Raw genomic sequence first — 16,391 nt, forward strand, 5'->3', positions numbered from 1 at the left:
ATTTGCTCCACTATCAAAGGACCCTGGATCTATATCGGACAACCATCCATCTAAAAGTAGCAAAGTAAGGTCTGAAAATCTATTGAAAAGTGAAAGGCCACAGGGAATGCTAAAGGCTAGGCCTGAAACTCTGATTGTGGGTGACTCTGCCATAAAGGATGTAAAGGATGTGCGGTAAGAACACTCTGTCTCACAAGTCCTCTGCTTTCCTAAGGATACGGTCAAGAACCTGAAGGAGAGAATTCTTCAAATTGCAGATGAATATCCAACTGTGACAAACCTTGTTCTGCATACAGGGTCAAACAATGTGTCCAAACAACAGTCGGAGGTTCTGAAACGGGACTTTACTGGATTATTAAGTACTGTAAACTATCTGAATGCAGCTGTATTCATCAGTGGACCTGTACCGCCCATCAGAGGAGGGGACGAGAGATTCAGGAGGGGACGAGAGATTCAGCAGGTTGTTTGCACTGAATAAATGGCTTATATCAGCATGTACTGACCACTCAGTGCATTTTATCAAGAATTTTAATATTTTTGGGAACGCAGGCATCTGTTTAAAGCAAATGGATTTAATTTTAACAAGTCAGGGGTGAAACTGTTCACCTCCAACTTGTTTTATTCCATACGTCATCCATCTGTGCTTGGTGCCAAGGCTGAGATGAACGAGGAGTTATCTCATAAAGAGGAACAAACAGTACTCCAAGAACAGACAAAGCCCAGCAGAAACCTTGAGGAGGATCCTCATCTGCCCCCACCCCAGAAGAGCTTCAGAAAGGAGAGACATCAGAGGCAAGAAGAGGGGTCCCTATTTGCCTCCAACTCTCTCAACAACACCAACGACCAGGACCAGGGACCACGACCTTCCCCAGTCCCCCAAACCCCTGACAGGCCATCACCCTCCTCCCCCTGCCTTTCTCCCTCCTCCCCACACCTGAAATTCACTGAGGAGATGATGGAGCGGGTCAATGCTGGGCTCAGATCTACCCCCCGGCCCAATCCCTTTTTGTCCCCCATAAACCCCCCACCGGAGCAGCCAAAGGTTCGCCATCGAGCCCCGCCCTCAACAGAGCAATCGAAGTTACATTGCAGAGCCTCGCCCCCCTTAGTTCCTCTTCATGCCCTGTCTCCACAGTCTGATGTGTGATGTGTGGAGGGTCCGGGCTGCGAGGATTATGGCAGTGGTGACTTTTCCCAGGAGAAGCTGGGACCCTGTTTACTAGAAGGTTTTAAAATTTCTGTACTTTTAGATGACAGAAGGAGACATGTGGCCTGGTCAAAACACAGAGAGCTGCACTCTAAAAGATCTTTAAACATAGTAAACATACCTTCTGTGCCACAGACTGCTCCCAAACATGAGGGGACAAGTAATACCTCTAAAACACTTAAGTTGGCTTTATTAAACGTTAGATCTTTAGCTGGGAAAACATTTTTAATTAATGATTTAATCACTGAGCACAGCCTTGAGTTTATGTTTTTAACTGAAACTTGGTTGGACCAAAGTAACAGTGGAGCTGTTCTCATCGAGACGACGCCTCCTAACTACAGTTTTATCAGTGAGGCCAGGGTGAGCAGGAGAGGAGGAGGGGTTGCTGTCTTATTTAATGAATCATTTCAATGTAAGCAGCTATCTCCTGGAAGTTTTCAGTCTTTTGAATATGTGGCTTTACAGCTGAAGGCCCCATCCAAAGCTGTGTTTCTTAATGTTTACAGGCCTCCCAAATACTGCACAGACTTTTTTAGTGATCTCAGTGAACTGCTGTCTGTGATCTGTGTTGATTTCGACTGTGTAATTATTGTTGGGGATTTTAACATCCATGTGGACAACCCTCAGGACAAAGGGACTAAAGACCTGAGTAACACTCTGGGCAACTTTGGGCTGACTCAGCATGTAACAGAGGCCACACATAATAGAGGACATACTCTTGACCTACTGATCTCCAAAGGCCTGAGCATTTCAAAGGTTACTGTGTCTGATGTGGGCCTGTGTGATCATTACTGTGTTTTCTTTGAAAGTAAAATCTCAGCCCACACAAATATATCAACAGCAGTGATCACAAAACAGTGTATAATTGAAAACAGTAGTGAGATCTTTAACCAGGTCTTCCCATTAACACCTGGCCTGTCCAGAGGTTCAGTCAATGAGCTCGTCAATAGCTTCAGTGCTAAAATGTTAAATGTAATGGACACTATTGCTCCCATTAAGGTGAAGGTTATCTCTGGAAGGAAGAAGTCTCCATGGAGAAACTCCACACTAGTGAAAAATGAAAAAAGAGAGTGTAGGAAAGCTGAGCGCAGATGGAGAAAAACAAACCTCCAGGTTCATTATGACATCTATAAAGAGAAACTTCATAATTATAATTTACAACTGAGGAGTGCAAGGAGGTCCTACTTCTCTGACATCATCACCAAAAACAGTCATAATGCTCGGGTCTTATTTTCTACAGTTGACAGGCTAACAAACCCTCCTGTGTCAGTGGCAGCTGAACTTCATTCGACCGTGGCCTGCAATGACTTTGCCAAATCTTCACAGACAAAATCCAAAAGATTAGACAAGCAACTGGTACATCAACAGCAGATCCAGGATATGTACTGTGTCCACCGAAAAACTGTTCAAACACCACCAAACAGTTTCACCCTATTAACAGCAAAGACCTGGAGGACATCTTAGGTCAACTGAACTCCTCCTCCTGCTGTTTAGATGTCCTGTCAACAAGTTTTTTCAAAAAGGTCTCAAAGACTTTAGAGTCAGACCTGTTACAGATCGTCAACTTTTCTTTAATATCAGGCGTGTTTCCAGAATCACTAAAAACTGCTGTAATTAAACCTATACTGAAAAAGGACAAGCTTGACAAGACACAAATGAACAACTACAGGCCGATCTCAAATCTCCCATTTTTAAGTAAGATCATTGAAAAAGCAGTTTCTCAACAGCTCAATTACTTCTTAAAACAGAATAACTGCTACGATGCCTTCCAGTCAGGTTTTAGACAGAACCACAGCACTGAAACCGCTCTGACCAAAGTGTTTAATGACATATGTCTGAATACAGACAGTGGAAAAATGTCAGTCTTAGTTTTACTGGATCTCAGTGCAGCATTTGATACTGTTGACCACAACATATTACTCAAACGACTGGAGAACTGGGCAGGTCTTTCAGGAACTGTACTAAACTGGTTCAAAACATACTTAGAAAACAGGAAATACTTTGTATCAATAGGTAACTTCACATCTGAGCAGACAAGCATCACATGTGGAGTTCCCCAAGGTTCCATCTTGGGACCCCTTCTGTTTAACATCTACATGCTCCCACTGGCACAGATTATAAAGAACAACAAAATAAACTATCACAGCTATGCAGATGAATCACAAATATATATCACAATGTCACCAGGAGACCGAGGCCCTGTACAGGCTCTTGGTAAATGCATTGAGGAAATTAATGACTGGTTGTGCCACAATTTTCTCCAGCTAAACAAAAACAAAACTGAGGTAATAGTCTTTGGCGCCAAAGAAAAACGATTACAGGTCACCAGAGAACTTCAATCTATACATCTAAAAACCACAAACCAGGCGAGAAATTTGGGTGTAGTGATGGATGCAGACCTAAACTTAGATAAACACATTAAGACAATAACAAAGTCAGCTTACTATCACCTCAAGAATATTTCAAGGATAAAAGATCTGATGTCTCAACAGGACCTGGAAAAACTAATCCATGCATTCATCTTTAGTAGGCTTGATTACTGTAACAGCATCTTTACAGATCTACCTAAAAAATCAGTCAGACAACTACAGCTCATTCAGAACTCTGCTGCTCGAGTACTCACTAAGACCAAAAAAGTGGACCACATCAGTCCAGCTCTGAGGTCTTTACACTGGCTGCCTGTCCGTCAGAGGATAGACTTTAAAGTTCTGATGCTGGTCTATAAAGCTCTGAATGGTTTAGGACCAAAATACATCAGTGACCTCCTGACCCAGTGTGAACCTTCCAGATCCCTCAGGTCATCTAGATCCATTTTTTTTTATCAGTTCCCAGAGTTAGAACCAGACACGGAGAAGCTGCATTCAGCTTTTATGCTCCATATATCTGGAACAAACTCCCAGAAAGCCTCAGATCAGCTGAAACACTCAGTTTATTTAAATCCAGGTTGAAGACTCACCTGTTCTCAGCTGCATTTGAATAAAGCACCAAATCCACACTTTAAGCTTAAATTTCAAAACTTACATTAACTACTGATTTTATCTACTGTTCTGATTTTACCTACTGTTTTTTGTAATCAATTTTAAATCATGCTTTTTATTTGTTTTTGTTTTTTAATGTCTCTGTAAAGCACTTTGAATCACCTTGTTGTTGAATTGTGCTATATAAATAAACTTGCCTTGCCTTACAGGATGTTGTAGCAAAGAACAGACAGATCTGTTTGCAGAAAGTGGCTGTATGGATGTAAGTGGATGGGATTATTTTATAAGAAGTGAGTCATGATGGAGGCTTAAGAGCCAAAGTGTTTCTACACAGTGTCTAGACTATTACACAGTGATACTACACTGATATAGTACAAAATATATCTGAATTTAATACAAGTATGAATAATGAGCCTTCTCTATTTGTTCCCATGCTTGCTTTATGTTGAACATTAATTGAAGTAAACAAGGAATTTGATTTGGGAATTTCTTTCATCACACTTTTCATCAAGAATATGGAGCTTCATAAATTTTTGTATCATTCCTACTTTATCTGGAACATATGTTTAGTACACTGGCCTTGAAGGACAAAGTGAGAGTGAAAAAATTTGAAAAGGAAACAAGATCTTAATCCAAAACACAGGAAAAAACAAACAGATTTGGCTGACATTTTTTGTTGGACTGCTATTATGGCACCTTGCCACAAAGCTTATGTATTTATATAGATTAAAAAAACCCAAACAAAAAGGCCCCCAACAACAACTAACCATTCAGATCCTGAGTATGTTTATCCAATGCTGGACAACATTTATTGGCATGCTGAGGAGAACTGTCAGGGTACTGGGTCTCCTGACCCAGCGTGTTAATTCTTTGTGATTTTTTGTATTATTGCACTTGTGTGAGTTATTCTATGGTTTCTAGTTTTGATCCCTTGTCCTTCATGTTTCTCTGGGTCCCCTCTGTTCTGTGTAAGTCTGTATCTGCATGTTTGAGTTTCCTTCTGTGGCTTTCGGTTCTTAGAGCCCTCTGTCTTATGGTTTACATCTCTGTGTTTCTTAGTTGCTGTCTCCACCGTGTCAAGTTCGCGTCTCTGTGTCTTACTTCCTGTTTTACTTTGAAGGTCAGTGTCTTATGTGAATGTGTTCACTTTACGCTTCCTTGTCTCCTCAGTTCTGATTTCCCCCAGCTGTGCTCTCCTTCTGTGTCTCATTCCCCTCGTTACTTCCAAGTGTGTGTACTTCCCTGTGTTTCTCTGAGTCAGTGTCGTGTCATTCCTCATGCTGTGTGGATCTCCCTGTGAGTTTAGTGTGTTATTCCCCAGTTTAGTTTACTTTGTATGCTTGTTTTTCTGTGACCAGCAAATAAAGCTGTGGTTTTGAGTTCACCCTCGAGTCTGTGAGTCCTGCATTTTGAGTCCTCATCTCCTGCCTGCCACAAAGCGTTTTATGACAAGAACAGTCTTTTGGTGATCTATTGTTAGCTAAATGTAAGTAAATATTAATAATAATTTAAAAAAAACTACAGACACTATGTGGCCTAGAGTTCCAGCACCTCAGAAAACTGAGTCACATTATTATGGCTTTTACAAATGACCTCTCATTTGGTGGTGTCCTTAAGCAATGAAATGTGGGGCTGCTCATGAATAGCAGCAACGATACACACACACATTAACAGAGTGAAGTCAAATAGGTAACATGTGAAAACACACAAAGATACATGCACACTGCTGTCACAGTGAAAGATAGTTATGAAACCCAAGTAGACAACGCTTGCTTCATGCCAATTAAACACTGGCACGGCTGGAATACATGGTAACATACACAGAAACCGAGAGTGGAGAAAAGTTGTAATGACACAGCAAGAGAGGAGGGATTAGGAACAAAAACATGGAAAAAAAAACGTGAAAAAACAAAAAAGAGAGGAAAGTGCCGCTGTTGAAGGGCACAGACAGGCTGTTATAAAGTTATGTCATTGCACCAATCTTAGAATATTTTCTTTATAATCCTGAGACATATGTTTACATTTTTGTTGTTTAGATCTCTTAAGGTGGAGACTCCACAGACCTATGAGCTCATACAGATTATGAAAAGATATTTAACACACAAGAGTGAAAAAAAGTCAGACAGGTTTTAATGTGAACTTTAAGAAATTTTAGTTTTTCTTTTTTAAATCCTAAAACTGTAATTAAACACAGATAGCTCTGATCAAACAAGGTGTATTTGTATAACCATAAATGAATTATCTGTGAGAGAAATGTAACTCATTTAAATGTCAGTATGTTGTTTGATTGAAAGTCATGTGGTGATAAGCCCCAGTGACATTTTTTACAATTATTCTTATCAGATCAGGTTTAAATACTGAAACGCGTTCACAGAAAATAGTTTTTTTTAAGCTGATTGTGGAGTATGAAAGAATTATGCACTCAACACAATTACACACACTTTACTAATGAAAAAGTTACATGATGCAAACTGAAGGATTCAATATTTTTTTAAACGTAACGAATGAATATGAGAAGAAGAAAAAAAAAAACTTCCCAGCCTGAGTTTTGCTACTTTATTTGGCAAAAACAAAAGAAAAAAATCTCTGACCTAACTGTTGGATTTAATGGCTGGAAAATGTGTGTGTACTGATGTTCCACTGACCTCTTTTTCTTACAAAATCAATTAAGATGGCAAAAATAAAACCAGAAATTTTGATCATATTTCCCATAAATGTCTCTTCCATCAGGTTCACCTTCACTGAACTCCAGACATTACACCTAGTTTGAAGGAACAATAATCAGAAGCTCCACTGGTCAATGTTTTGAAATGTTACAAATGTTCTGTTGTTTCGTATGATTGAAATCAAAAGAGAATTAACACGAGAATATAGATTCCACATTTCCATATCCTTCGTACTTGAATCCACGAAGTAAATACTGAAAGTTCATTATTGAACTTGAAAATACCGTTTAACAAAAAAAGCATCTTCGTCTTTAGTTCCTTTTGTATCGTGTGGCAAATCTTGGGTTAGCTCAGATCAATCTTAAAGATCACATTAGATCAGATTATTGAATAAGAATGAGCTGTAGATTTACCACACACTGACAGCCTAACAAAAATTCTTAACTTATATTATTCAAACTGTAGAATTCGCTTCATTGTAGTGACGTTTGCTGGGGTTTGTTGGTTATCAAATCAGCCTTAGAGACTGTGTGACTACAGCTAGACCTTCCTTACATTAGGTCAGACATTCTTACAGCAGAATTTTGCAGTTATCTGTAAAGACATGAATTTAGTTTTAATAATTTTGCCATTATCACATTAAAATCCAAATTTCTACCATTGGGATACCTTTGGAATGAGGGGCCTGAGCTTTCTCTTTGGCTGGCAACCCATACCCTGAAGCACAGCCCGTTCTCACTCCCAAGGCGTAACATCCCGACGATTGGTCAAGTCCTGCGGCGTTCCTGAGGAACGCGAAAGGTGACCTTCCGCGTTCTTATGCTACGTGCCGAGTTATGGGTGAAATCCAGTACAATCACGGTCCTGAGGTAATACGCGTTCCAGCCATGTATTCTAGCCCTAACCCCAACCTTGTCCCTAATGCTAACCATAACCTTATCCCTAGCCTTAACCATCACTATAATGACGTTAAACAGTGTTTTCCAAAGGATTTAAGTAAAATGAACGAACACGTGTAGATTGATTCCAAACGTTTTTCATGTTTCCTCGTTTTTCCGATCTCATCATTTAGGGACGTGTTAGGTGCCTGGAAGCGCAATATGTTGACGAATTGTCACCTAGCATAAAATATTAGTTTTTGGGAGTGAGAACATGTTGTGAAGCAAGACCCCTGCAGCAAAGATTGGGTTAGGGTTGTAGGACATTACATCATATGAAATGTGGTTGTGAATGGTTACCTGTATTCAGTAGCAGATGACCTGTCTAGTGTATCCCATGATTCACTGTACATGGGATACTCATGGGACCCCCATGGCCCTCAACTGGACAAGCGGTTAAGAAAATGTATTTATGCATGTATGCATATATGTATTTATGCATGTATGTATTTATGTATGTATGTATGCATGAATGTATGTATGTATGGATGGATGGATGGATGGAAGATTGCAAAACAGTTCACTAAGCAACTCGAGCTGCATTGCATCAGACACAATAACATGCCTCACGTCATTTACCAAACACAACCTCCCAGTTTGGCAAGCTATTTTGACCATGCTGTTTTGACCCTGATTGATGAACCAAACCATCCATTTGTAGGCTTTGATGGGATGTTTACTTGTCACTCCTCAATTTGTATATCGTATTGGAGTGATGAGCTCTGGTGCCTGGACACCGAACTCTAGCCGTAGTCTTCTGCTGTAACGAAAGACTCATTTCAGATGTGACTTGTCTGGCTGAACTAACATATGGAAGCCATAATTAAAATCATCTAGTGTATTTACCCTTAGCAGGCAGATGTTACCGTAAGTTATACAGTTTTTGCATCAGTCATCAAAAAAAGTCTTGGAGCGATATTTTAAACAACTTCTCATGTTTCTGTTATTAATGCAACAAGTACCATGTGTGGCACGAAGATCACAGCAAGTCAGAGAAATTAAAGACAAATGAACTGAATAAGAAGAGAAGAGGAAAGAGATGAGAGCAAAAAGGAGGGTAAACATGGATAGAGATGTAAAACCTTTTTTGGCCGAGGTGACTGAGAGTTAACAACAAACAAATGGGGCTAAAGCGCTAAAACCAATGACAGAGCAGAGTGATTGAGTTTTCATTCTGTATGTAGAGTCTAAATTTAACCCACAATTGTTTCCAGGCTCAGGAGAAATGGCATCCCACCCACATGTGAAGCAGACACGAGATCATGGGTCTCATTCAGTTTCAGTTGTCATCAATCAGCTTGGGCTGTGTCCCCTGCCAGCATTACATCATGGCATACCTATTTTGATTTTAACAAGCCAGAGAAGTCATTTGGTGCACTGGCAGCGAGAGTCATACCACGTCGGGACTAATCAGTTCTGCACAAATTGGAGGAAGAACATTCAGAGCTGCTTAAAAGCCCTGGGCAATATTCCCACAATGTAAAATCATGTTTGCATGCTAGGGTCACTTGTGCTTAATCACACTACAAGCATCCACTGGCTCAGATGTGCTGTTGTTAAAGATCTTTTGGGGCATTAAGGTCCACCCAAAGGGATTAATTATACTATGATGTAAAGTTCTCATGTTCTTGCATGTTTTTAATGTATTCTCTTGATATATATGGTACATTTTATTTTTGCAAAGGTCACACTGGCTGTACAGTACAATGCAAAAGCTCTAGGTTCTCAGAGGGATCTGACTGTTCACCTATACAGCCATAATGATAATAATGAAAAGCAAGCCGCAGTTACATGAAGAACAAGGAGTTTTGCAACAGATGGTGCAGCTTCTATAGAGCCACAGTCTCAATATAATGAAGCCATGGGGTATTACGTGATCACAGAAGACAATGTAGCAGAATAACTCTACAGAAGAGCAAAGTTCAGCAAATTCAGTAAGTGTACCATGTAAGCCATTCTCGCTAATGCTTTTATGTTCTATGTTTTTACATTATTATGATGTGTCATATTTTAATTTCAGCACTTTGTGATTTTTATCTGTGAAAGGTACTATAAAATGCATTTTACTTACTTAGTTACTTACTAACTGAATCTATCAGCACATATTTCCAAAGAATTTAAACCAAATGACCTGTTTGAGTGTTGCGTGTCAGTTTAGAAGTCTTCTTTCAAGTTTTTAATAAAGTATTAATGTTTTCTCTATTCTCTATTAATGCTATACTCCAACTGTTCTTCTTCATTCCTATTCATATTTTGCTGATGAGAACAAACAACATCTTTTTGCTCACCTTCTAATATTGTGAGGTTCTTCAGAGCCGTGGAGTGCTCCCAGTCCTTCAAACGGAGGTCCTCTGTGATTGTGTTCAGGATCTCCATCTCATTCCTCAACTGGGCCTCCGTGTGGACATGGGTCACCCATAAACTGCTGGTGTCCTCTGTTATGTTGCTGATCTGGATCTGAATGTGGGACGTTTATGACTCAGTTTATGAAAAGTAGATCTGATGTAGAGGTAACTTTTGTGCAAGCTATTATGAACATCTAACCTGTAAGTCACGTATCTTCAAATGGTGAATACTGACATCGTTGCTGAAGGTGTGGTTGACAGCTCCCACTGTCCAGTTGACCTCGTCTAATTTTTCCCTCAGTTCACTCACATGACTCGAGGTTTCCCTAAAGTAAATCAGAATCCCACAGAAGTCCATTTGAATGTTATTAAATGCAGTAGACTACAAAAACTGTATTAAACGTGTACCTCAGTAGGACATCATGATCACGAAGCCACGTGGATGCTCGGGCCACCTCCGAACTCAAGCTCGTCAGGTTCCGACCCGCGGAGCTACTTAGCGAGGACAACCTGTCATCCAACTGCACCAGGTAGCCTTCTGACTGTAGAGAGTGAGCCTGCATGCTCCTCAGCTCCACCTCCAAGCCCTGCAAGGAAAAGGACTCTGACTAATGGTAGTATTTCTATCATCAGCCTTTATTTTTCAACCTTAAACTTAAATTAATTAAGCATTGTTGGTTTGTTGCCCTTCAATGCTCCCCCTTTGGCACTTCTCTTTTCACCAGCTAGCCAGTTTGCAGAAGCCCCTGACTGAGCCATGGCCTCAGAACAGTGGCCGTACCAATGCAACCCCACTGGCAGCTGAAGGTTGAGAAAGGGTTGCAGTAGAGATTCTTAAAATAATTCTGCAACACATCTGGTGTCAACATCAGAGGCATCAAAAAAGAAATGTTTTTGCTAAATCACTGTCTAGATAGATCAGACAGAGGAGATCCATAAGCAAAAAAAAGGTCAAGTACCACCAACTGTTGTGCCTACAGTGAACCCAATCAAGTGAGCTACAGATCCCAGGCCAGTCAGTTAAGCTCCTGCTAACAGCAGAGGTGTGGAATAGAAGAGCCCTAAAGAGTATTCTTAAAAACACTACAGGGTGGCTGGGCATCTGTTCTTTGGTCAAATGCGGGAGACAAGCTTGTCTCTAACGATCAAAGCACCAAAACACTCAATGATGCCTGGGGTGAACCATTTCTGAGTATTCCTGTTTAAATTGGGCCACCTTCATTAATCACACTTTCCTCTATAAACATTTAAGATACAATAAAATGGGGCATCCAGATATCTTGTGTTGTACCTTGATGAAGATCTCCAGCCTCTGCAGCCAGTTGCTGTGGTTCTGGAAGAGGTTTTCCAGTTTCCAGATGTTCTCCAGCAGGTCAGCTTGTTTGGACTCCTCTCCCAGGGTCTGCTGGAGCAGCTGGGAGCGCTCTGACATCCGGGTCGCATTCTCCGTCAGCACCTCCTGCCGCAGAGAAGACACCTGGGAGCGAGAGACTGGGGAGGAAAAGAGTGTGGAAGAGAGTCAGAGATTTGTTCTAAGTGTTGAAGCAACGATCCCTCAGCTAAAGCAAAAGTCCCCAAATCGAGTTTCATTTACTATCAATCACGGAGCTCGCCAGCACTGTAATGTAGAGCAGATGTTGAGTCAGGCGCCTGCTGTGATTCTGGTTGTCTATTTATGCTGAATGTATTGTTTGGTTAAGTCAAGACCTAAATAGTTTTACGAGTTTCTTTACTTGGAGTGCATATATAACATGACATTGTGGAAATTCTGCCTTCATTTTGAGTAATGCTGAAGTTGGCTTCTGCATGCCGGTATTTATCCAATGCTTGGAGTTTTGTTTCACAGGTATGATGCATTGACTTCCTATGATAAAAATTCCATTTCAAACATACTTCCCTCCTTCTTAACTGTCTACCTAGTGTTCTGACATCAACACCTACAAGGGTTATATAGTACAAAATTGAGGACGAGAGGACTTTTTTTTGTCATTCTACATTAAATATAAAACCAAAGTGAATCCTTTCTATTAATGAATTTCAATTCTGGAGACATGGTTAAATCTAAGCAGTGGCTGTTTAGCTGTAACATCGCATTTGATGATGGTTAAAGCGCAGAGGAAAATTTCTCGTCTTGCATTTTCTTGTTGCATAAAGGTCACTTCTCAAGCCTCGCTCTCTTCTGTACCGTATCTAATGAGAAAAACCACCATGGTTTTATGTTATGTTGAAAGCATGCTGCATAGTAACAGCTCGATAGCCTGGCAGATATTTTGAAACCAGATCCTCAGCGCTGTGCCACGATGGCAACCTCTTCTCTGCAGGACCAGTGTGTGAAAAACCTTCAAAAGGAGAAAATGGACGAACTGAGGAAATGGGAGGAAGCAGATTATTCCCTTCACACATGTTCCTCGACACGCTAATGCCCCAAACAGCTCGATATCACACACTCTGAATATTCCCGTTACCACGAATCTAAGACAGCAGTGTGTTTCTGCATGTGTGGCTTCATGTTCCTGCATTGTGGCCAGGAATCAGCAGCATGACTTCAGGGAAAGAAAAGTGCTGCAAAGCCGCAGCACTGCAAACAAACCATCTGAATTTCATCTCATTATGTGTGTTAGGTTTATTCCTAATGACCTGAAAAACTAAATAAGCTGCAATCTGTCCACTACACAGGGTGCTTAATTGCTAAATGATGGTCTGTCAGCAGCAGCAGAACCTGACACTATGGAGCGTATCAGGAGTACTTCTACATGAAAACAAAGAAGGGAAAACATGAACAAGAAGCTGTAGGATAAGAAAAAGAAGAGGAGGTAAGAAAAAAAGTGATGAAAAATAGAGCAAAGGAAGAAGGAGAAGGATAATCGCACAGGCTAATCTTGTTTGCAGTTGTGCTTATTGTTTGGGACAGGTACCATGAGTAGAAATGCAAAGCTCAAGTTACACAGTTTGGTTCTCATGATCAGAAAAACGCTTGAATGATGACAGATGTAGAAGTCAGCCAGTTATGGTTCCCCATTTGAAAACACTGAGAATGTTAGAAGAAAAAAAATGTTGGTGTATACACCACAAAGTTACTGTTTGTATCGTCTTAAAACTATTTTGAAAATGTAATCGTTATTATCTTTCAAAGACTATTTTAGACATCGGTCATCTTCACTCTTCTTCCCCTGCCTAAACTAAAAAGCAGTTTCAGACTGTGAAGAGTTTCTCTCTTAACGTTATATACACATCTTAATCTTATACAAGTCTGTACAAAGCCTGATATTTATATGTTATCTACTCTTGAGGTGAAGCTAAAAGCTTGAGGTAACACAGCTTCTCCGGTCACAGCTGGGAAGCTGGGAAATAACCCGTGTTAATAGGTCAGGTCAACAGAGTCGCTGGTGTTTTTAAACCTTTTCTTTACAAGCTATCTGAGAACCTTGCATCACTTTACTGGATTTTTGACTTACTTTTATTTCTTGTTATGTTACTTTAAACTGTGTTTGGCTTTATTTGTCATATTTGCTTAAAGGACCAGAGGGAAAAGGAAGGAGGAAACAATTTATGGTTCTCCACTGACTTTGGTTTGCATGAAGGTGTCTCCTTGCCAATTCCATCTACTGGTAAAACAACTTAAAATTGCTTAAAAGCTGTAGTAAAGTGGGATTAACCACAACAGGATAACTGGAGTTTTTTTTACATACTTCTAACTGAAAAACTGAGCATTTAAATGGACAGACAGAAACTTGAATATAGTCAAAAGAAAAAAAAGATGTGAGGATGAAAGAAGAAGGGCGAAACTCATAACTACATCTGCAACAAGTACGTTGACACTGATGAAACAAATATATATATGCCAGTTTCAGGCTGCTGTGTTTCTATAAATTATGCAAAATCATTTCAACAGTATGAAGCCTATAGAAAGATGTGGCATAAACTTAACATATTGACAAGGGCCTTGGTAGCTTGTACATAGTTTTCATTAGCTGTCAGCTAACTAAATGTGGGGTGCATAAATATTTCTTCTGACATAGCAACAGTTGCATGTTGAGACCAAATGTTTCTGCTCCACTGGGCAGCTTTCAGAGAATGAGGCGCTACAGTCTGTCAGTCACTGTTTACTTCATTCTATGCTGCTTGTGTACATGCCGAGTTTTGAAAGTGTTCTATAAATAAATATTATTATTGCAATTAAACATGATCTGCCAACACATGTTTTGCAGGACCTTGGATGTTGTCTTATGGTTTCAGGCATTATGATGTCACACAAAGAAGGTCCAGGGTTTGAGCTTGCATGTTCTCACTGTGTGTATGTGGGTTCTCTCTACAGTGCTCATACGATCCAAAGGCATGCATGTTAGGTTAACTGGTGGTTTGGTCTGTGGTCTGTGATATGAGCACAAATGGGTGTCTGTCTCTGTGTGCTGACCCTATACAAGACTTGTGACCTGTCCAGATAATGCCACAGTGTTTTATGGCAGTTGGATGGGTATCTGTCTGACCTGTGGCCCTGTGTTGAGGGAATGGATCCTTCCATTAATGAGCTATGAAAAATATGGCATGAAGATTTCATCAACACCACTGGTTGAGATGCAGACCCAAACAGAGTTTTCACAGTGATATTACACATGGCTGCGGATATTTGGATTCACTGGTCCCTCAGACCTGTTGTCATGGATTTTCAGTCCAGTTTGTAATTTAGTATACCTCAGCGCTTTCTCCCCATTTCCCTTCATGAAGAATGGCTTTTAGAGAGCCATCCTTCCACTGAGACCATCGCTGATGAGGCTTCAGTGAGCAGTAAATGGATTAACTAAAGGTCCAGATGCATGTCTCAGGTCCTTTGTCAGGTGTTTTCTGTCTACCCTTATTAAGCATGTGACTTTTAAATATTGCTCAGTTTTCTAGGATTGATATTTCCTTTTTATCCTCCACTTGTACAGTTTTCTCAATTTTGTTGGAACACACTGCACACCATGCTGAGATATACCAAGTTCTCAGCTAATAGCTCTTTAGGAATGAACTTGTTGGTCTAAAAGTTTCTATCTGTCAAACTATGTTATCATTGATATTTTTCATAGATACAAATGAGGGGTTTTTGTTACAGGGTGCTAGAAACAAAGTGCCAAAGTTCTTCTGCTTAAAACAAATTCTCACAAAATGAAGCAGTAAATGTCCAAAGAAACAAGAAAAAAAGAAAGACATTAAGAAAACCTGGAGAACTATTGTTCAATACCGCTTGAAAAATTACAATAAAGTCTGGCTCCTTGGAAGTAAAATAGAAAGAAATGAAGGGTGTTTCAAGACTTTTGTATTTGTACATCTCTTTCAGTCATTAACCCCAATCATTAAGGTCCTCTCAGTTTTTAAGGTGTGCATTTGTGAATTCAGGCAAAGCTGATGAGAAATGGCTTGAAAGTTGAGACATACGCCTGACAAATCCATTTCAAAGCTCTTAAAGCTCAGCTCTGTAGGATGGGAAAGTCATCTTGTCTCTTTTCCAACCCCCTTCTATTCTTTGCTGTGTATTTCACACAAGAACACAAGCACACATACACACACACAGTGGCATGGCAGAAATATTCAAAACAGATTAGCCCCATATTCACAGCTTCATGGTCTTTGAGTTCTTCTGTCGAGACACAGAGGAGGCAGACACTTGATCCATTCATGTATCAAATGCTGGGAGCACAGGCCAGCTCAACAGCTGGGCTTCTCTGTGTAATGCGGAAGAGTCCCACTTTGTCAGTATATATGAATGTGCAGATGATCTGAGGTATCATCTGCATTCAGCGAAGCGAACCACCCTGTTCTGAGCAAAACCTGTTTAGATGGTTCGTTAAAAAGAAACAACCAGCGTGAGGTTACAGATGTAACTGTTACCAGTAGAGTACGGCTGTGCAGGTGAACTGGTTTTAAACGGGTCACGGGTTATACATATGTGAATTTAGTTCAGTGTACACATTCCCCTCCTGGCTTTTTACTTTAGGAAAAGATCATGGTCTGGATTAAAATGTCACAAACTGGGAATTATAGAACTGCCTTATTAATGCCATGACCTGGTGCATCCAGGTCCATAGCTAAAGGAGGCCTTGTACATAAATTTACTATACCAGAGGCTTTGAGTTTGGGACACCTCAAGCACCAGTATAAGTGATGACAGGATTTTGGTAACATTGGTGCACAACACAATCAATGTGGTAACCATAAACTAGGTTTCAAAATCCCTAAAAATGTTATTAGCCCTGATCCAGTGATGTACAGGTGCACTA

General features: G+C 40.3%; 1 protein-coding gene across 1 annotated transcript in view; it reads right to left on the reverse strand.

The window, feature by feature from the left end:
• Positions 1-16,391, reverse strand: part of scara5 (scavenger receptor class A, member 5 (putative)) — a 104,081-nt gene that overhangs the window by 48,767 nt on the left and 38,923 nt on the right. The window contains exons 4-7 of the mRNA XM_026194496.2: positions 11,426-11,625; positions 10,543-10,721; positions 10,334-10,460; positions 10,078-10,246 (exon numbers count right to left, since the gene is read on the reverse strand). Coding sequence (XP_026050281.2) covers positions 10,078-10,246; positions 10,334-10,460; positions 10,543-10,721; positions 11,426-11,625 — 675 coding nt within the window. The remainder of the gene's footprint in view (positions 1-10,077; positions 10,247-10,333; positions 10,461-10,542; positions 10,722-11,425; positions 11,626-16,391) is intronic.

The sequence above is a fragment of the Astatotilapia calliptera genome, chromosome 15 (genome assembly GCF_964374335.1).
Source record: "Astatotilapia calliptera chromosome 15, fAstCal68.1, whole genome shotgun sequence".
Lineage (NCBI taxonomy): Eukaryota > Metazoa > Chordata > Actinopteri > Cichliformes > Cichlidae > Astatotilapia > Astatotilapia calliptera.